At 36.8% G+C, this 22,383-nt stretch overlaps 2 protein-coding genes across 2 annotated transcripts; both read left to right on the top strand.

Moving 5' to 3' along the window:
- The first annotated feature begins 10,924 nt into the window (after positions 1–10,924).
- Positions 10,925–17,191, top strand: LOC110775724 (cysteine-rich receptor-like protein kinase 44). Its single transcript, XM_021980332.2, has 7 exons — positions 10,925–11,985; positions 13,921–14,055; positions 14,704–14,825; positions 14,991–15,201; positions 15,285–15,522; positions 15,652–15,802; positions 16,549–17,191. Exons 1-7 carry the CDS (start codon positions 11,142–11,144, stop codon positions 16,861–16,863), a joined length of 2,016 nt encoding a protein of 671 aa, XP_021836024.2. The 5' UTR covers positions 10,925–11,141; the 3' UTR covers positions 16,864–17,191.
- Positions 17,192–20,151: 2,960 nt separating this feature from the next.
- Positions 20,152–21,387, top strand: LOC110775727 (pentatricopeptide repeat-containing protein At1g55890, mitochondrial). Its single transcript, XM_021980333.2, has one exon. It carries the CDS (start codon positions 20,152–20,154, stop codon positions 21,385–21,387), a length of 1,236 nt encoding a protein of 411 aa, XP_021836025.1.
- Positions 21,388–22,383: the final 996 nt, after the last annotated feature.

Genomic DNA, 22,383 nt, shown 5'->3' with positions numbered 1-22,383 from the left:
TAGGCATTCAAAATTGTTAAACATATACAGTAGGTCAATCAAAATTCAAGATTTAACAACAAGAATCGCAAATATTCAATTTAACATCTTAAAATTACAAACTTTTGCGTTCGAAAAACTAAAACCTCCGAAAAGTCATAGTTAGGCTTCGAATTTGGGAATTCCGGGTTCGGCAAAAAAATAATTTTTTTGTCAAAATTTTAGAATGCCTTTTACATGCGGAATTGACATAAAAATCACTCGATTTGGTTGAGTAACGAGTAAACTGCCGAAAACCTGCGTACATATAATTAAATAAACGCAATTTGCAATTAATTAACAATTACGAAAATTAATCACCCCTTTTAATTCTTTGCAAATTTGTAAAATTTAACCATGTTAAGCAATTAATTGATCATGCAATTAATAAGAGGCTCGTGATACCACTGTTAGGTTATGATACATATGAACAACATAAATCATGCGGAAAAACCTATATGCCAGGAATCATATTAATTGCACATAATCATATAATTAGTCTAGGATGCATACACTTTGTAGCGTGCCCTCCCTAGCTGCGCCCGAACCGAACAAGAACAAGTCTTTAGGACTCCAAGTGTCGTCCCTTCGTAGAAAGTCCACAGCACGTCCGGATCCGCCTTAAGATTGACCAACTAGAATCGCTCTTAAGGTACTACTTATTTTCGGCTAATAGGGCAAGTGTTTTGGTTGAATTTTTGCTTAAAAATCTTAGCTTTGAATACTTGAATTCGTGTCCATAAATTGTGAACCTAGGCACATATTTATAGAGTCATGGAAAAGGATTTAGAATCCTATTAGGATACCAATTAGTTTAATTTAGAATTCTATTAAAACTCTATTTAAACTAATTCTATCTATTAGGATTAGGATTTAATCATAGAACGAATTCTAATAGATTTAGGATTCGTATCGAACACAAACGTCGTACGAACACGAGCCTACCACACGACCCGCGCAGGCCTTGCAGCCCACACGAGCATGCGTAGCTCGCAGCCCACGAGCGCGTGCGCCATGCCTTGCTGGGCCTGGCCTTGCGCTGGGCCTGGTGAGGCTTTGGCAGCGTGTGTGTTGGGCGCTTGGGCTTGCTGGACGCGGGCCTGGCTTCGTGTTGGGCCTTCGTCTAGCAAGTCTCGTCCGATGCTAATTCGTACGATGCGCTTCCGATTAAATTCCCGATTCAGGAATTCATTTCCGATACGAACAATATTTATCATTTCCGGTTCTGGATTTAATTTCCGTTTCGAACAAATATTTAATATTTCCGTTTCCGGAATTATTTTCCGATTCCGATAATATTTCCGATTCTGACAATATTTCCGTTTCCGGCAATATTTCCGATTCCGGCAATATTTCCATTTCCGATAATATTTTCCGATACGTACCATGTTTCCGTTTCCGGCAACATCTACGACTTGGATAATATTTATATTTCCGATACGATCCATATTTCTGTTTCCGGCAATATCATCGTTTCCGGAGTATTCATTTACTTGCCTTTGACGATCTTAGCTCCCCCTGAATCCAACATCCGTCGATTCCGAATATTCATAGATGGAGTATTTAATGCCATTAAATACTTGATCCGTTTACGTACTATTTGTGTGACCCTACGGGTTCAGTCAAGAGTAAGCTGTGGATTAATATCATTAATTCCACTTGAACTGAAGCGGCCTCTAACTAGGCATTCAGCTCACTTGATCTCACTGAATTATTAACTTGTTAATTAATACTGAACCGCATTTATTAGACTTAACATTAAATGCATACTTGGACCAAGGGCATTATTTCCTTCACGTTGTTCTGCCTAACTTGCGCGACCTATTCAAGATAGTGCATTACTCCAATTAAGATGCAGAGCAATGAGAAGATATACGACCTATGCATGGTCGTGTCATTGTTCATGAACATCGTGTTTTACTTGGTGATTGTTCCCTTTGGTATACTATAAGAAAAATTTACATTAATGACAAATTAATTTTTTTTACATAATAGCGATTAACATCAACATCAAACTAGGAATCAATAACTTGCACTCTATTGTATCACTTTGTAATATGAGTTACTACAAAATAATACAACTTAGAGCTATACTCTGCAAAACCACTTTGTAACACCCTAATAATTCCTTGCTTTTTAAAACTGTTTTTCTTTAATAAATGAAAGGAATTATCCGACATACATCCGACAAATACTGAAGAGTGAAGAGACACGAAATTTTTTTGCACAATCAATTCGTATGAGTACAATGACCCCGATTAAAACATTATCCAATTATAACGAAATCGATTAGACCCAGCCTATAACCAGCCGATTAACCAATTTGATAGCCCAATATTTTGGTTAGGAATGTAAATTGGTTAAGGACTTAAGGAGTTAAGGATGTCTTGTGGAATTTTTTTTTACCAGCATGGTGTTAAGGGGCTGCTTGAGTTGGTTTACATTTTTGGATGGGCTGGCCTGGGTTGTGCATGGATTGGTTCAGTTGGACTAGGTTTAGAGTCTTGAGATGGGGTTGACCGGAAGCATGAAAGCATGAGTTATATTTTTGGCCCGGGCACAAGCAACACAATCCATCTCTGGAGCAGAGTTGTGTCAAGTCCATGATGGGTTGATACCGGGTCAGAGTCGATTAACCAATAAACTGAGCTGGTGCAGGTGGATTGTGGGTAAACTGACCCGAGGGGCCATTATGGATGGGGCCATGGTAACCTAACATTGTAATGGACCAATAGAAAAAAGGCTCATCCACCTAATACTTAAGCATGAGGAGACGGGCCATTAAGCAACAAATATAATTAAAGATGGTGGACTGAAAGTCCGAATTTACTTGGGTCGGATCCAATGAGTTAGAGGTGACCACATACGCACACGTTATTGCTCCAACCTATGCATGATGTTCTATTCATTCATTATTTCATACGTAGTACTCGTCAAGCTTATACATTACTACGTAAAGTTAGTATTTTTTATTCTCTTTCTTTGCTGTGGCGCAACTCATTTTTTAAGTTTCGGCACAATAGTGTTGGAGATCATAAGTGGCCAGAGGAACAAGTCTGGTAGACCAGATAGTGAAGATGGAGAGTCACTATTACACCGTGTAAGTTCTAAACTCTGGCTTACATTTCTTCAGAGTCCGCATTATATATTCACCTGATTTTCACTTATTTTTTCCTGAAATACCTCACGCTCTATTTGTCTAGAATTAGTTGTCACATTTTCGAACTGTACAGACATTCTAAAATAGTATATATGTGACCGTTGTAGGCATGTAGGATTTAGAACGAGGAGATTGCAATGGAATTAGTAGATAATGCAATTGAAAATGCGTTCTTATGCGAGGAGGCGTAAAAGTGCATCCACATTGGTCTGTTGTGCATCCATGAAGATGTCGCGAGAAGGCTAAGAATGACATCAGTGGTTGCCGCTTAGTGGTGATGCGCTACCAACGCCTACACCACTCATTTTTTCATGCCTGGTGCATGCGGATCGGAGGAGTCTGGGGCTGGTCAATGTAGTTCAACATTTCTGGTACAAGAAATAAACTGTTTTGGATCCTCGGTAACTTTTAGTGATCATTAGTGTGAAACAATTTTTGAAGGATTATATTGGTTAAATTAACGAATACTTGAGTACGTCTGTACAGACTCACAATATGCAATCTGCTCCTATGTTCCTATTTGATCTTCGAATATTTTTCTTCAGGGTGTTGATTTGATATTGCTCCCTATCTTAAGCGGCAAGTTTTCATACTTGCTCTCTTTCTATCTCTCCATGGACCTACTTTATCAACTCTTCTGCACATTTTACATTCAGTTCTTAAGTGAATTGTGACTACCGGGATTCCATACAAAAAAAAATGAATTTTCCAATTGCTAATTTGATAGATGGGCGTATCATTTTCATGAAATAAGAGGAAATAAGTTAATTGGAATAGAGCTTAACCCCTTCGAACCGTTGGGGCCCCTTGCTCAACCTATTTTTGATGGGAATGTCATTTGGTTAAGAACTCAAGGATGCCTATTGTGTAAAGTTTTTTTTATGAGCCATGTGTTAAGGGTTGCTTGGGTTGGTTTACAGTTTTGGCTGTGCTGAGCTGTGCATGGATTGGCTATATCGGATTGGGTTGAGGCGGGGTTGACCGGATGCATGGGATAAAAATTTTGCCGGGCACAACCCTTATTCAAAGCGGAGTTGTATCAAGTCTGGGTTGATATCGGGTCAGAATCGACTAACTAATAAACCGAGCTGGCGCAGGTGGATTGTTGGAAAATCGACTCAGGAGCCTTTCTGGATGGGGCCATGATAACGTAACATTGTAATGGACCATGAAAATGGCTGAGACACCTAATAATTAAGCATGGGTAGACGGGGCATATTAGGCAACAAATATAAATTAAAGATGGTGGACTAAAACTCCGACACTTACTTGGTCCGAATCCAATGAGTTAGAGGTGAGCACTAAACTTGTACGGAGTACATCATACGCACAAGTTATTGCTCCAAGCCTCCAACCTATGCATGATATTCTATTCAATCTCTTTTATAGTCAAGCTTATACACAGTGGCGGATCTTGAACAATTTTACGAGGGGCCCGGTAGAAAAAAAATAAACAATACACTATGTAATTATACAATCATACACATATTTTAGGGGGATCGTAATTAAAAATACACTATAAAATTTTTCGGCCTGGGATCCGAGTCCACCCCACCACGAACTAACGCCCTGCTTATACAATACCACGTAAGTTGCTAATTTCTATTCCTTTTCTGTTTATGGGGCACATCTCATTTATGAGTAACAATTATTATTCAGTTTAGTATAAAGGTTGCAAGTTCTGACAACATTTAGTTGTCGCAATCTTACGTGTCGGAGTTTAATTGGTACATATAGGCGCCACGTAGGATATTTGTCATCAGAATATTTTTACTATCAATGCAATAATTTTACTATGAAAATATGTACATAAGGTAGTCGATATAAAGAAGGAAACAAATTAGAATATTAAGACTTTCCTACATTTTTTTACAACATGTATAATAGGTTATATAAGTTAAATATTTTAATTTTCAATTTAAATCTAACACCTAAGCATGTCATGTCATCATTGTGACACGGCTTAAAGGTCGCATGTTGCGACTTTTATCATTTTCGTTTATAGTTACTATTGGCATAAGTACTAAGACAAAAGTGGATGGACATAATAAAATATAAAAAGCATTATAAAACTAATTAAAATAAAAAGTATAAAGATCATTTTAAAAAGAAGGTAATAAGTTTCACCATTAGACAAATCAAATAATGGTATCACGTACATAAAATGTTTTCCCTTATATACAAACAAATGAAGTAGGTTATGCATATACCGTAATTCCGTAAATATCAAAGATTCAAAGCATTACAAGCAAATTAAGAGCAGCTCATCGATTACGATTTTACATGTGTCGTATGGTAAATTGGTGACTAAGAGCATCTTCAATAGTAAGTTAATTTGACAATTAACTTATTATGTCACAAAAGAATTTAAGCTATTTTACTATTTAGTTAATTTGTGCTATAATGGATAATAACTAGCTTGTTAATTAAATTAGTTTCACTTGTCCCACTTGTCAATTAATTATTTGACAACTTTGGGAGCTAGTTGTCAAGCAAATTAGCTTAAACAAGCTAATTTACTTGGCCAAACTAATTTAATATTTGCACTCTAATGGTTTAGCTATTAGCTTGAAACTTTTATAAATTTCAAGCTAGTCCCTAGCTACAAGCCTACAAGGCTACAACCATTGGAGATGCTCTAACATAGCATGAGGAACTCTAAGTACTGTCGAGTGTTTTGTGTCCATGTGGACATAATGGACACGAGTGGCTCGTATTTGTACACATTAACTTTTTATTGGTATTGAAACTAGTATGACATCTATACTATTGTTAAAACTCCAAGGCAAGAAATGTCATCTCGTACCAAGCAATATAATGCCTTGGCCTAGTGGAAAAGATTTCACCTTCCAACCAAAAGGTTGGGGGTTCGATCCCCAATAGGGGCACTTTGTGGTGGGTTCCCCTTATCATCCCCCCACTCTCAAAGTGTCTATCCTGCTAACCCGAGCGGGTTGACCCGTGCGGGGTTTCGACTCGGTAGGGCACTTCATCTTACCTTCAAAAAAAAAATGTCATCTCGCCATATGTCGCTTCACATATTGTCAACTTTTATATGTCATCTCATGTAATTTTCTTGATCATGAAAAAATGATAGTTTTAGGTTTTGAACTTATGGCCTCTCATTTGGTAAACACATATTTTAAGCACTATGCCACAAATCATTTTGATATTTCTTATACGTTTAAAATTATATTAACTCAATATAATTAGAAACATGGCCTGAATCATTTTTTAATAGTCTCCCATCACTAATTAGTCATTACTTTTACAAGTTACTAATCCTTAAAATTTATTAAAGCATACTCAAAGCAAGATATATTATAATGTAAAAATTAAATTAGACAAACGAGTTATATAATAATCTAATTAATCCATATTTCTACTATCTGAAACATCGTCCGAAACACTAACTAATTAGTATACCAATACATTACTAAGAAGTATCAATACAACTTATTTGTGTTTTCGATACTGTCATATAATATACTGATAATAAAAATGGTTGGATTTGGTGTCAATTGAAGCCACTAAAGCTTTAACGTTCCTCAACGTAACATACTCTTAACTTTACAGCTTACTACATTGGATCACATGGTCTATTATCAAAATCTTCGTGACAAGCGGGCCTCTCTAGCTTTAACATGTGATTTCTTTTAATTTGCCGTGGATAGTTTTGCTACGTATACTAGAGTAATAAATATGGGCTACTTTGTACAATTTGTAGTATGACACTACTACAATCTACAATTATAGAGCCGAGAATTCGACATGTATACTTATTTTCTTTTTGTTAGGTGTCATTCAAATTGATCATTTTTATTATAGTCTAGATCATATTTAACATTCAAGTGATCTATTGTTAATATTAGCTATATCGCCTACATGCTTATACCAACTACTTCATCCGTTTAGAAATACTCGTAACGTTCGAACTTTGTACACTATTCACATATTCGACTTTGATTATTGTTGGTAATTTATATGTAAGATAAAACATAGTTATGTGGGATCTTGTTAGATACATCTTAAAGTGTATTTTCAAAATATCAACTTTTTATAATTTTTTCTTAAAGAGAATTACATATATTAATGATCAAAGTTTTGCATTGACATGCGTGAAAGTGACAAGCGTTACGAGTAAAAATGAACGCAGGAAGTACATGGTATAAATTAATTAAGAATCGATAGTTCGATGGTAAGTTGGTAACACACTAAAGTACTAAACCATTTCTATATAGATGCCACCTTTCGTGAGAGTCATGACAAGAACGGTTCGTTCCTAGAGGAGGAGTTAGGATGAAGGTTTCTAAATGATAAAGTGCTTGTGATCATATTGGACATAAGTCACCTAATACAACCTCTTTTAAGTATTGAAGTAACAATAACACAAGTGACTCTCATTGATACTAATTAGTAGCATGTTAATATATTAATAACACATTAATTCAGTACCAATATTAAAATAATCAGTATTAATACGAGTCACTTACTCATTTTGGACACAAGCCACTTTTGACATAGAGTTCCTCAGCTTAGGATGATCCTTAAAGATGATAGGTTTGACTGAGATAGTTGACCCATTCAAAGCCCTATGTGTTCGACTATCATGGTCTAGCCTAAAGCTGGCAGACGTGTTGACTTGTGTTCGTGTCGAAATGATTAGGTTGGAAAACCTCAACCCTAATCCAACATGTTTAATAAAACATATCGTGTCGTGTTGCATTGGCCATTTAATTAAATTTATGTGGTACCCTTGACCCTAACCCAATTTTTTTTTATCTAGTGTGAAATTGTGTAATTAAAAATATTGTAAATCCTAACTCGTTTTTTAACCAACTCGTGTCATATACTCTCATTACCGTGTGGTGTCAGATTTTGCCCGTATCATATTAATAGAATGGATTTGTACATCAGTAGTTCAGTACATTCTCTATGGTTGAAAAGTCCGAAAACAATCAAATGTTGTACGGACTACGGAGTATCAATCATGGCCTCTCGGTGCTTGGTCAACTATGTACAAAACCAGTTAAAGTCAAAACTATCACCAACCCAGTAACCGGATTTGACGCCATGAAAGAGAAATATCGAACCCCACGTTGTTCTTCTTGTCCCAGAAACAACAAATTTAAGTGGTTACTTTCGGCATGTCAATTCATGCCCACAAGGTGTTCGATAAATTGCCTGAACCAGAATTTGAGCGAATCAAAGCCTGGGTTAAAATGCTTCTATATTCAATTCATGCCTAGAAGGTGTTCGATGAATTGCCTGAATTAAAATTTGAGCGATCGAACAGTATGGTGTAAAAGTTCTTCTATACCCATTCATGCCCACGAGGTGTTTGATAAATTGGCTGAATTAAAATTGCTCGAACAGTATGGTGTAAAAATTCTTCTATACCCACTTCATATGCCCATAAGGTGTTTGATGAATTGGCTGAACTAAAATTTGAACGATTGAACAGTATGGGGTAAATTCTTCTATACCCAATCATGCCCACAAAGTGTTCGATGAATTGCCTGAACTAAAATTTGAGCAATTGAGCAGCATGGGGTAAAATGCTTGTGTACCCACATGGGGAATGTTGTTGGTTAGCAGAATTCTAACAAGGGTTATGCCATTTGTTGAGAACTGGCTTTTAAATTTCCATAAAATCCAAGGAAAATGAGCTTCTTAGTTCTTACTATCTTGTTGATAGACTCGGACTAATCTGGATTCAAGCAGAGTCCTGCTTTGACAATGATGATACATTCGTAACACTCAATTTCGAGATAAAAGAAATGGTGTTATTGATGCTTTTTGAAATGGACAAGATAATAAGTAACATTACTATCTTAGGAAGATTGTACAAGGAGGGGGGCCTCATTGGAGAAAGACAAATCAACTTAATTGGGAAGATAGGATTGATCACCCCTGTAGTGTTACTGTACTGTACGTATGTGCCCATCAAATCTGATGAGCTATATTGAAGCCTCATTAACTCATTAAGAGGTTGGGAAGGAGTTGGTTAGACCCTGATGGTGACGTTGCACGAGTCGTGACCGCCTTGATGTTGTTGTGTGGTGGAGCCAGGGTGTAGTGCTGATAAGTTGGCTGCCTGATTTAAATTTTAAGCTGTCGCTTTCGAGTGGAAGAAATGGCTAAGTGTTTCCAAAATTCAGCTAAAATGAGTTAATCATACAACCAACGTGATTAATGTTCTAAGCTGGCTGATGTAGATGCTCATGGCTCATGAAATCCTAATGAGAATTGCTTCTGGTATGGTGTTCCTCAACTCGTGTTGCTTTACACCTTTATTTTCTTCATCGTATCCTCTTGTTTATGTGGCTGATCTATACTCCATATATGTCCTGATTAATGTGGTGGCTACAAACGCTATGAATTTTAGTTTGACAGTATTTGTGGAATTGTAGTATCAGGACAGTTCAGTATATTTGTATTGTTTAGTATTGTTAATTTTTTTTGCATCGCATCGAAATTGGTTTGTTCTTTGATCAACTTAGACAATTAACAGTTTATGCAATATTGAAAACAACAGTATGTTTTTGGATACTGTAACATGTTTTAGCACTTGATAGAACTATAGAAGTGAATGTAGGAACAATTTTTTTTTTATCAATAATTGCTGGAGATAAAATCTTAGATTCATGAACTGACCCAGTCCGGTTGAGATTAAGACCTAAACATTGTTTTTTCTGTTGGATGATAAAACATAGTGAAACAGTCAAATTTAGGCATCTGTTCTTTAAACAACCTTGTTGTAAACTCGTAGCTTTGATCATTTCATAGTTTGGATTGTTACTAGTCAAAGTTTACAAATTTTACCTTTTGAAATATGGGTGGAGTAAGATGTTGGCTTGTGGAGTAGTTGGTAACTTGGTGTGGACTTTCTTTGGTTAAGTGCATGTCATTTTCTTTGTTAAAACAATTACTCCAATTCTGAAAACGATTACTCCCTCCGTCCCTCGTTGTTTTCCCCATAGCAAAATGTGTTTTAGGAAGGCTTGGGCCAAAATTTTGCAAGGAGATAGGGGTATTTTTGTCTTTTTACTTTTATGAGTATATGCAAGTGAGGTAAATGATGAAGACCCATTACTATATACGGAGTAGGTAAATGGGGCAATATTTAAGGATCGGACCAAATTAGAATACGAGGCAAACAATAAGGACGGAGAGAGTACACAACAAGAAGAAAAAACAAAGAAAATACTGTCCTTTTTGGTCCATTGAAAAAATAGCCACATACAGTCAGACTTATACATCAACTGGTAACACTGTTTACATGGTTGAGTTTCAAATATGCCCAACCATATTGCCAATTAATGCTTTGATTTTCTATATTCCTTTTCCCAACCTTTAGTCCTTAAAGCTACAGGCCTACAGCTAGAGTGGGATTTATTGAGTATGACTCGTGCTGTTGCAATACTCGCAAATCAGATCTGTTATGGTCCTTATGGATCAGGATGCATACCAAATGATGTCATTTTGTTGGACACATCAATGTTCTTAAAGAAAATTTAAAATTCCGGCTTTTTATTATCTGTCCACTTAACTAACTATTCTTTATTCATAACTCCGTATTATGGTACTATTGCATGTTATTTCAATGTATGAACGCGATATTACTTTGTAGTATTAAACACCGTCCAATATAATAGCCAACAATAAAAATAGGTTATTATTGGAAAAGAAAGTACAAGTTTCTTAGTTACCTAACAAGTTCATTGAAATAATGTAGTTTTCACTCACAAGAAAAACCAAAGTAGGAGGGACCTAAGTGGCACTGTGGCATCCTTTAACTGTCACATGTGGTTTTGCCCCACAGAGGAGTATATGTATATCTTCTCAATGTCTGGCGTATGTGAGTGTCTTAATGTAACACCCCTATCTCATTTACATTCACACCTTTTCCTATTCAGAATTTCAGATAATAGTATTGCATAATCTTGATCATTTCTTAGACATGGAACTTCATATTATTAGACCATGGTCATCTTTCTTTGTTGTCTTTTATCTGTTAAATGGGTGGATTATGTATTCTTCAGCAGCTGATCCTGATGCAACTCAAGCTTATGTTTATGCTCTTTGCCCAGACATGACCACAGTTGCTCCAAATAGCAGATATCAGGAAAACATCAACACAGTTCTCTCTTACCTCTCTTCAAACTCAGGCCGAGCGAAGCGGTTTTACAACACGAGTGCCGGAAGCGGACATGATAAGGTCTATGGTCTGTTTTTCTGCCGTCTAGATGTCAATGATGCCGCCTGTAAGAAGTGTGTTTCCCTTGGCAGTGGCGCGTTACCAACTCGTTGCCCTGGGAAGAAGGAATCAACTGTATGGTTTTATGATCAATGTGTACTTCATTACTCTAACAGGTCATTTCTTGGTACGATGCATGATGCTCCTATGATACCGATGTGGAACAGACAGAATGCGCTTGATATTTGGAAAGTTACGAGTAACATGACGGGTTTTACACGAGTTTTGCTTGATACTATGTGGGAAGCTACGATCAATGCTACGAGTGGTCGAATTGACAGAAAGTTTGCAACAAAGGAAGCAAGATTTGGCGGTAATCTGTCAAATTTGAACACTCTTTACACACTGGTTGAGTGCACACCAGATATATCTTTGAAGGACTGTCGAAGTTGTCTACGTATGGTTATTGGTAATACTACAGAGCTTTGTAATGTTAAGGCTGGGTGCACTTTGATGTGTCCTAATTGTAATATGAGGTATGACATATACCCTTTTTACGGAACTGCTGCTCCAGGTTCTTCAGGACTTACATTTGATCCCACCAGAGGTAAGCAAATTTTTGAACAAGGTTGTTTATTTATTTAGTAAATGTTGATTAATTACGTATTATCATAGTGGTTAAGAATGAGGTGGTTCTCAATATATTAGTGAAAACATGAATCCCACATCAATCATCATATATTTTCTGTTGGACTAGTTCTTTGCATTTCCTTTGATTTTGTGAACCGCAAATTATATTGTAGGTTTGTAACTGGTTAGTCAATTTTTTGTTTTTAGGCTAACCTGTTTTTGATCCAAACGCTTTAGTGTTGAGCTTTTGCAAATTGTAGTCTCTCTGTGATCAAAATTATCATTTTTAACAAAAATTCTCATCTTCGATCACCAGATTGGATGTACACAAAATAATCTTTTCGTAACATCATAGGTGTTGTGGGTCCAGCCCAATTGTTGCACAAGTAAGTTCTTTTAACTTGTGTTTGTGAGTGAGCCCAAAATGTTGGGTTATTTTAGTCCATTTGGGGTTAAATTGGTTTTCTTATGTTAAAAGCTCTTTTTTCGATGCATAGTTATGACCTAATGGGAGTTAGTTCAGCTGGTAGAATCAGATCTAAGAAAACACAGAAAGAAAAGAGAGGAGAGAGAAGTGAGTGCTCGGTTTTTTCAGGACAGTCTTCACAAAACTTCCGCTTGTCGGAGTTTTAACCGTCGGATCGTACTGATTTTTGGTCAACTTATTTGAGATACACAGGGTCTCATTTTGAACGGTTGGATCGTTCTTTTGAGTTCTGGTTTGTCCGTGGTCGCGGCTGGACCGAACCTACGAAATTGGGTGATATTTTTCATTTTTTCTCTCAATTGTAGATTTTTATGTACGAAAGTGTTGTGGGTTGTGAACCTTTGTATGACTGATTTGGTTTTTTTCCCTTCGAAAGAGAAGGTGACAATGGTGACTACTCACAAGTCCCGTGGTTTTACTCTTTACATTGAAGGGGTTTTCCACGTATAATCCGTGTGTGTTGATTGCATTTTATTTTTCCGTATTTGATTATTAGTTGTTGTCCATTATTTTTTGGACACCTAGCAATCAACCAATAATGGACAGCAACTAATAATCAAATGCGGAAAATAAAATGCAATCAACACACACGAATTAATCATGGAAAGCCCCTTCGATGCGAAGATTAAAAACCACGGGACTTGTGAATAGTCCGCCCTTGACACCTTCTTCTCTTGTTGTGATAAAATTGAGGAAAAAAGAACCTAAATCAGTCATACAAAGGTTCACAGCCCACCAACACTATCATACATAAGAGATCTATAATTGAAAGATAAAATATGAAGAATATCATCGAATTTCGTAGGTTTTGTCAAGCTGCGACCACGGACAAACGAGGGTTCAAAACAACGATCCAACCGTTCAAAATGAGGCTCTATGTGTCTCCAACAAATTGACCAAAAATCATCACTATCCGACGGTTGAAGCTTTGACAAACGGCAGTTTTGTGAAGGCTGTCCTGAAAAAATCGAGCACCCACTTCTCTCTCTCCTCTACCCATCTAGCCTCAAGTGGACTAAAAACATAAGCCGGTATTTTGGGCTCACAAGCACAAGTTAAAAGAACTTGTGCAACAAATGGGCTGGACCCACATCAATAGGAACAGGTGTGTAAATTTGTTTTAGCAGAGCTACCGTGTTTTTAGAACTTCAAATGGTTCTTGACCTGAATTGGTTGAGGGACATATATGATTTGGTTCCAAGTACATCTCTTTTGTTTTCATGTTTTAGTCTTCTCTGGGCCTTTTTTTAACCACGGAATTAGACCGATCTGATCGATTCTTCTCTCAGCTATATCGCTGTTACCTGTGGACTTTTAAAAGTGTGTGAAATTATATGTTCTAGTCGTTAGTCACTTAGTTGTGGTAGAAATGAGCTATTATGTCTTCTAAAATAAGTAACTCTGTTTGCAAATTGCTTGAAACAGGAACGCATGCAAAAGCTACAAGAAGGCAAAGGGCAATACTGATAAGCACCATCATTGCAGCAGTTTTAGCATTGGCAATTTTTCTTGGAGCTCTGATTTTTGTATGCAAGAGAAAGTCTAAGAAAGCGCATACTGGTGAGACCACCTCTACTTTCCTTTGGTATAGAATTGCTGAATGATTCTAATTTATTCGAACTCCTTCGTGTTATTGCTGACACCATACACCTTACCAAATTTTTAGAAAACATCTTGCCATTAATTTGTATGGGGTCATCTTGGACATCACCCTTGCTACAGATTTAGAAGGTTAAAAATATATAACATCTAAAAGAATATGTAGCTTCACCCTTGAGCTTAATATATTGGCTAGTTAGATGTGATCATGTGAACAAGGATATGTTTAGGTTGGTTTGGCTTGATTTCAGATCCTACAACTCACAGATTCATGCACTTCTAGTCAGGTATCCACAACTGATCAATGATCTGAGTTAATAGGGTATTGCATACTTACTTTATGACCCTCAGAGGTCTAAGCATTGATTAAGTTAAATTGATTTGGGACTAACTATGCGACTTTTCCATAACAACTTGATGTTAATTATGCTTTAATTACATCTCATGCAAGTTTAGTACTTCGTAAGATATTGTTCATTGTGCCCTGTGACAAAATGGGTAAACATGCTGTACTGTGGTTTGTGATTTTACATTGTAGATATTGTGGCACGCCTTTTCTTAGGCGCAAATATTAATAGCAAACTCAACTGATAAAAATTGTTCCTGCAGGGTTAGATGATATCGAAGGTGCAGAGTCATTAAAATTTGACTTGAGCACACTAAGATGTGCAACCAATAGTTTTTCAGACGATAGAAAGCTTGGTGAAGGTGGATTTGGTGAAGTTTTCAGGGTAATTATCGTCATACATATTTATAAGACTGTTTTTTCTGTGTTTTTTCTTTTTTAATCATTTCTTATTTAACGTATGTTCATAAATTTCATGGGCGCTGTTTGGAGACGTTGCAGTAGTTCAGAATATATGTGAAAAAGTTTATTCATTTCCATGGTTTTTCAGGGTAAGCTTAGCAATGGAGAAGAAGTGGCTGTAAAGAGGCTCTCAAAGTTCTCTAGACAAGGTATTTCAGAGTTTAAGACAGAACTTCACCTAGTTGCAGAGCTTCAACACAGAAATCTAGTCAAACTCCTCGGATATAGCCTTGCTTCAGAAGAGACATTACTTGTGTACGAGTACTTGCCAAATTCAAGTCTTGACCGGTTTCTAACTGGTATGAAAATTAGCAATGATCTGTTTTTATCTAATTTCATGCCATGTGGGTTTTCTCTCCTGCTAATTTATATTGCTTGTCAGATCCAAAAAAGTCTGCATCTTTGGATTGGAAAACAAGGTTTAAGATTATATGCGGCATTGCAAGGGGGCTACTCTATCTTCACGAAGATTCCCGGCTCAAGATCATACACCGAGACCTTAAAGCTAGCAATGTACTATTAGACAAGGATATGAATCCGAAAATTTCAGATTTCGGTATGGCAAGACTGTTTAAGGCAGATGAAACCCAGAGAAACACTAGTAGAATTGCTGGTACTTTGTAAGTATATAGCCCGTTCTCTTTTTTCCGTGTTTCTTGAAACTTGCTCCACTGTTATCCATATATTTCTGTAAGCTTGAAAGGCATTCAGTAAGCTGAAAACCTGACAAAATTAGCAAAATGATGCAGCGGATATATGGCACCAGAATATGTAATTGCAGGTCACTATTCAGCGAAATCAGATGTATACAGCTTCGGGATCTTAGTTCTGGAGATAGTTAGTGGTCAGTTGAACAATTTCTTCAGACTAGATGGAAATGAAGAATCTCTACTCGACCGTGTAAGTTTTGCATTTCTGCAACTACTCCTTTCGTTCCTAAATCATAGACCACGTTTGATTTGTGATAAGTTCTTAGGAATTCGGTTTTAAGTACCATATTTATCCTTCAATACATAAAGAAGTTTATCTCCAGACTTACCAATTTAGGCTCCGTTTGTTTCAACGGGAAACATTTACAAAGGAAAATGATTTTCCATGGAAAACAATCTTCAAGGGAAAACATCAAGGGGAAATAGTTTTCCTTTGTTTGTTTCCTTACAAGAAAAATTATAAAGAAAAAGAACATAGAAGTGGAAATGAGAGGAGAGAAAAGGAAATTTAAAGGATTAGAAAGGAAAATGTGGCATTCCTTCTTTTTAAAGGGAAAGTTGTTTTCCACCCTAAGCAAAACAAAGGAAAATGGGAAAATCATCTTCCATGAAAGTATTTTCCGCCAAAACAAACAGAGCCTATTAAATTTTCGGAGAAATATGAAATGGGTCTAGGCAACCCGATAAGGAGGAGAGTTTTGTCCATTTATAAGTCTAATGGAGGTTCCACACTAAAACCAATTGACAATAGTGGGAGTGACTCCACATGCTTATAAGGTGGTATTTTCTCTCATCTTTCTCCAATCTGGGACAACTCACAGGGTTTCAACAGAGCCTTAGTCTTTATCAGTAAGGGTGGTATACTGGTATGAGAAATTTCAGACTTAAACTGTCAAATTCCATTATTTCTAACCAGTTAATGAAAATTTATTACAGGCATGGAGGCTTTGGGAAGAGGGATTTGCAATGAAATTGGTAGACTCAAGAATGGAAGATGATATATCAATGGAAGAAGCAGAAAAGTGTATCCACATAGGGTTATTATGTATCCAAGAAGATGCTTCTAGAAGACCAAGAATGGCTACGGTAGTAGCTGCACTTGGCGGGGATGCTGTCGTTCTGCCACCGCCTACGGCGCCTCATTTCTTCATAGGAGGCTCGTGTTCGGGATTTGATGACTCCTCTGGAATGGATCTCTCACTCTCCGCGTTTACAGCAACATCTAGTACAACAGATTTGGATCCGCGGTAATGTTTAAATGTGAATACTCCATATATACAAAGAGAATTATAAGACATGAATGTAGGATATTATAGAATGTATGTTGGGGAGAACCTTGTGTTGAACATAGGGCATACATGATAGAGAATTTGTATAAGTTTATTTACGTGGTAATTATGAAATTAGAAAGGCGGTAAATTCTTGTATGAGACGGTCTCACAATAATTTATTGTCATATTGAGGTAACAATAAGTTATTTGAGTCAAATTTTGACGTCTCGGAATAAGATTGTGTAAGATAATCTCATTCAAGATTTTATTTACAATATGAGAAATGAGAATGTAAGAAATTTGTAATAGTTATACGAAGTATGTTAAAATTTTGTATAAATGTAAGGAGAAAATTGCATAAGGATTTTGGGAAGCCTCATAGGGATAAACCGGGTAATGTCATGGACCCAGCTTGGGGCAACTGCTTAACGGTAGGCCTAACTTAACTCAAATGGGCTTTTTATCAGTAGTTCAAGTTTTCAATGTCAACGTGTTATGATCTGAATTTTATGGATTATATAAATTATGATCTGAAGTTTATGGATTTAAAAGATCTTGCGCGCATAAGGAGTACAATAAATTTATTGTACACCAAGATAACTTTTATTCATTTTTTTGTAACTTTAACTTACTTTTGATTAACTTTATATTAGTAAAGAAAAAGTTGATAGATAAACATTTTAAAGGGTTAAATGATTAATTTTATACATTATTAGTGATTTGAAGAAATAAGTTTTATTAAAATGAAAAAAATTTATCACTAAAAGTATATAACTTTTACATGTATAAGCTTAACTTTTAAGTAGTTTGAGTTAACTTTTACTCCGGTGTACAATATTTATTGCACACCCATTGTAAATAAGAATTTGTGTTACTGATTAGAAGTTATGAGTTGAAAAAGGTGTTATGATCTGAAATTTACGGAGTATAAGTAATTGATTGTATTCTTCTGATTTCGTTAATTGACTGAAGTTCGAACGTATTTGTACCTTAGCACAAATATATACTCCCTCCGTCCCGGAATACTTGACCTGTTTTCCTTATCGGGTCATCCCTTAATACTTGACCTGTTTCTAAAAATGGAAATATTCTAACAACATTATATTATTTCTCACTCCACCCCTATTAACCCACCTACCCCCTACTCCATACAAAAAATAATTAAAAATTCAACCCCTACTCTCCCCCAACCCCACCTCTTAACCCACCTCCCACTAACTACATTAAAATAATACCCCACTATCAACTACTACCTATTAAATTAAATAAGTCAATTCAAGTCCCTTTAACTCTGTGCCGGTCAAATCGGATCGAGTATTCCGGGACGGAGAGAGTACTTCGTATGTTTAAAAAAAAAAAGGTTTGATCTGGCTCGATCTGGGGTTTAGTTTATTGTCACTCAAATTATACTATATATATAATATTTTAGATAAATTTATGAAGTATATGATGAACAACAAAACAATTTTATATTCAAACTCATTCACAATCCAACCCAACCTACAAATCAACTCAGGCTGTTTTTAGTTTGAGATTACGCAACTCAACCAACCTCCAATCTAGTATAACCTAGACTTGAGTTGGACCGCTTCAGGGTCGGTTACTGGTGACCACCTATCTACACATTGATACACCGCCATAAAAAAAGTATACATTCAAATGGGTACAATCGTACAATTCAGTTGAGACTAAAATTCTATAGTATACCGAATTGTGAGATTTGGTCCCATCCTTTCATAACAGTAATTTAGATTTTGTATTAATCACCTTTTCATGAATGTCCAACTACAAAACAGGTTTGGACCCTTAATCATACTAAAACATGGTTACATTTTTCTAACCCTCGTCATGACTTTTTTGATACCATAAGGTATCTAAAAAATTACCATAACACCCTATGTAAATTCATGTTTACCATTTGGGCTCTATGGAAAGAGAGAAATGACTGCGTTTTTAACAATGGTAACTTTAATCCTTTTAGAGTTTTCCTTAAGGCTAGTATAGCCCATAAAGAATGGCAACTTCGAACTGATATCGACTTGCATCAACTTAAGGGTACCCCTTTCACTTCACACACACACACACCAACTAACCACACTCCACAAATTCTAGTTCGATGGTACCCACCTCCACCGGGTACGTTCAAGCTCAACTTTGACGGATCCTGCAAAGTTTTATCATCGGCGGCTGGCTTTATCATTCGTGACAACAACGTCGCTTCTATCACCGCCCACACGCACAATCTAGGAATTACACAAGTGTTCATGGCAGAATTGTGTGCTCTTCACAGAGGACTTCAGGAAGCAAAACCCCTCAACATCAAGAATCTAAGTATTGAAGGTGACAATCTAATGGTTATTAACTTAGTCAAAGGAATTTGGAGCATCCCGTGGAAACTTCATAACATCATCAAAGACATCAAGGATATTCTCACTTTTTTCGACAATTGGGAAATAAAGCACATCTACCGCGAAGCTAACCGAGCAGCTGACTGGATCGCAAATGTTGGTCACTTAATTAGCAACACAATGTGTATTGAAGTTTGTAATAGTCCCCAGTTACTTTCCATTTTAGACAGTGATTACTTAGGAGTAACCCTCGTACGGAGGGGCTCCTAATGTATTATTCTTCTTATCTTTTCAAAAAAAAAAAAAAAAAAAATTTAGATTTTGTATACAAGAGTACAATCGTACAAGACCTAGTTAAGGTACCACTTAGTTTAATTTCACACATACGAAAAACTTTCCCCATCAATTAAATCGATCGACATTGCCTCCTGACCTTCCCTAGTCATCAAGTTCAAACACATCAAGATATTGATCCTCACGTATGGTCCTGTTTTGTTCGACTTATTTTGACTTATTTCAGACAAAATAAGCTCAGATAAGTTCAGTGAAGTTCAGATAATATAAGTTCAGCAAAAATAAGTTTTTTTCAGACATTTTCACACACAAATAAGTTTATTTTCAGACAAAATAAGTTTTATTTTTCCAGATAAAATAAATTCAGATAAGTTCATATAAATTCAGTTAATTTCATATAAAATAGAGCAGTAGACAATAAATTTTTTTGAGAGAAACTTTTCTAACTTCCGTGTATTTTTTCTTTCAATTTTTTTTTTAAAAAAATCGATCTGACAGTTTTCAAATTTTCATCCCAGACTCCCAGAGGGCCAGAAGTCCAGAACTTCATTCTACCAAGTTCCAAAAGCTTAGAAAACTAACAGCTTGTAGTCTAGAAATTAGAAAAAGTTAACAATATACACAAAATGTCCAACTCTTGCGCTCGTCTCAGTAGCTTATTTTCCAGAAATGCAACCAACACCATTAAATCAAAACTACCCCAAATCCAAACCCCTAAATCCATAAAAGAGAAACCATTGATAACCCTAGTCAAGAATCGAGCAGTTAGCAATGGTGTTAGTGTTAAAGACCTCATGGATGAGAGAGACTCCCAAAAACTCGTTGAAAAGTTCAACTCACTTTCTCAGCAAAAGGATTTCAGGAGCAAGTATAAAATCTACGATTACACAATTCGTCGTCTTGCTCTCGCAAATCAGTCTACGTTAATTAAAGAGGTGCTAGAATCCCAGAAGAAATACATTAACGGGGAAGGATTTGCTTCACGGATTATATTTCTGTATGGGAAAGCAGGTTTGTTTGATCATGCACAGAAGCTGTTCGACGAATTGCCTGAACGAGGTTGTGAACAAGGGGCCAGATCTTTTAACGCCCTTTTAGGGGCTGCTTCTTATTTGGAGGATTTTGATAAAGTTCACAAACTTTTTCGTGAGTTGCCATTGAAGTTATCGATTAAGCCAATTACTGGGTCTTATAACATAGCTGCTAATGCGCTCTGTAAACTCGGGTTGATTGATAAGGCTGCAGCATTGCTTGATGAGATGGAGGACAATGGAGTGAAACCCTGTGTCATTTCATTCAACACCCTGCTTCGTGCTTTTTATGACAAGGGGGAGTTTGATGAAGGAGACAAGATATGGGAAAGGATGATAAAAAGTGGTGTAGCTCCTAGTATACTTAGTTACGATTTCAAGCTGCAAAGACTTGTTAATGATGGGAAGATTTCCAAAGCAATGGACATGGTTATGGAACTGAAAAGTAAAGGACTGAATCCTCATGTGGGAACTTACAATGCTTTTATTGTAGGAGCGTGTAAGAAGGGCGATTTGGATGGTGTAAGGCGGTGGTATAACGAGCTGTTGAGCCATGGTTGTGCACCGAACAAGGTGACTTTCAATAGCATTGTTCCGTTTCTGTGTGATAAGGGTGATTATGGATTGGTTTATCAGGTTTGTAGGAGGATGTTTAAGAGGCAGTGCTCGGTTGATCAGTGTTTGTTGCAGAAGGTAGTTGATGCATTGGCAAAGAAGTCGATGATGGAGGAAGCGAAAATTCTTGTGGCACTAGGAAAGGCTAATAGCTATTTTCCTTATGATCTTGAACTGCCTACAGGTTTTACGCGATATTTGACTTATTTACGTTGACCCCATTGATGCTAATAAGGCGAATTCTGCTTTTAACTGATATGGAGTAAAGATTATGTGAGGTTTTCGGTGGGAAATAGTTGCAGGTTTTTTGTTCCTTTGCTTTTTGCGACTGTGTATGACCAAAACTTTTAGCAGAACAAATTTCTGGTGTTTTTTTTGTAGTGTAAAGATGATATAGCGAACCACTGCAGACGCGCTACACATATTAGCATGTCGCCTTTCAATCTTTCATGGTGAATTGGTGATATGCCAAGTTCATATGGCATCATCCTCGTCCTAGATTAACATCAAAATCATTTTATTTACTTTGAAAAGTTTGAAATGAATTGAATTTCAAAGATTGGTTTTTGACTATGAAAACAAAGTCATGAATCGAGGGAGTAATGAAGGACTCCCTGGAACTAAGGAGGGCAATACAAATGAAAATCAGTCTTCTACAAGCAGCAGATTGTCACGTAATTATGTTATGTTAATCTCAGCAAACCTGAAATGACCTGTACTGTCAACAAAAGGAAGTTCGAAACCGGAGTATAGTGACCAGTCCTACATTTAACAGTAACAGCTATCACGGTTGTATCTAAAGATGGCTGTGATGGCTGTGGGGTGGGCCGGGCCATGCTTCGGGTCTGGCCCACACCGGACTCACTTGTAACATGTCGGGTCAGATTGGGTTGAAAATTTCATAATTTCTCAGCTGCATTTGACACATGTGCTCTAGCCCCCAGGATTATGAGAACATTCCCCAAAGACAACAGCAGCGGCCAAGGCCCCTCGCCTATGTCCAAGGTCGGGCCTGCCGAATACTTAAACCAACCAAAATTAACTTGACCTTAACCGGTTCCACACGACTTGACTACCAATACGCCACATATTTTTTTTTTTTTTTGCAAGGTAAGATGAATAGCCTTATCGGGTCGGAACCCCGCACGGGTCAACCCACCCGGGTTAGCAGGCTAGACACTTTGAGAGTGGGGGGAGTGATAAGGGGAACCC

Source organism: Spinacia oleracea, chromosome 6 (assembly GCF_020520425.1).
Source record: "Spinacia oleracea cultivar Varoflay chromosome 6, BTI_SOV_V1, whole genome shotgun sequence".
Classification (NCBI taxonomy): domain Eukaryota; kingdom Viridiplantae; phylum Streptophyta; class Magnoliopsida; order Caryophyllales; family Amaranthaceae; genus Spinacia; species Spinacia oleracea.
This window is presented reverse-complemented; position numbering and strand designations above follow the sequence as displayed.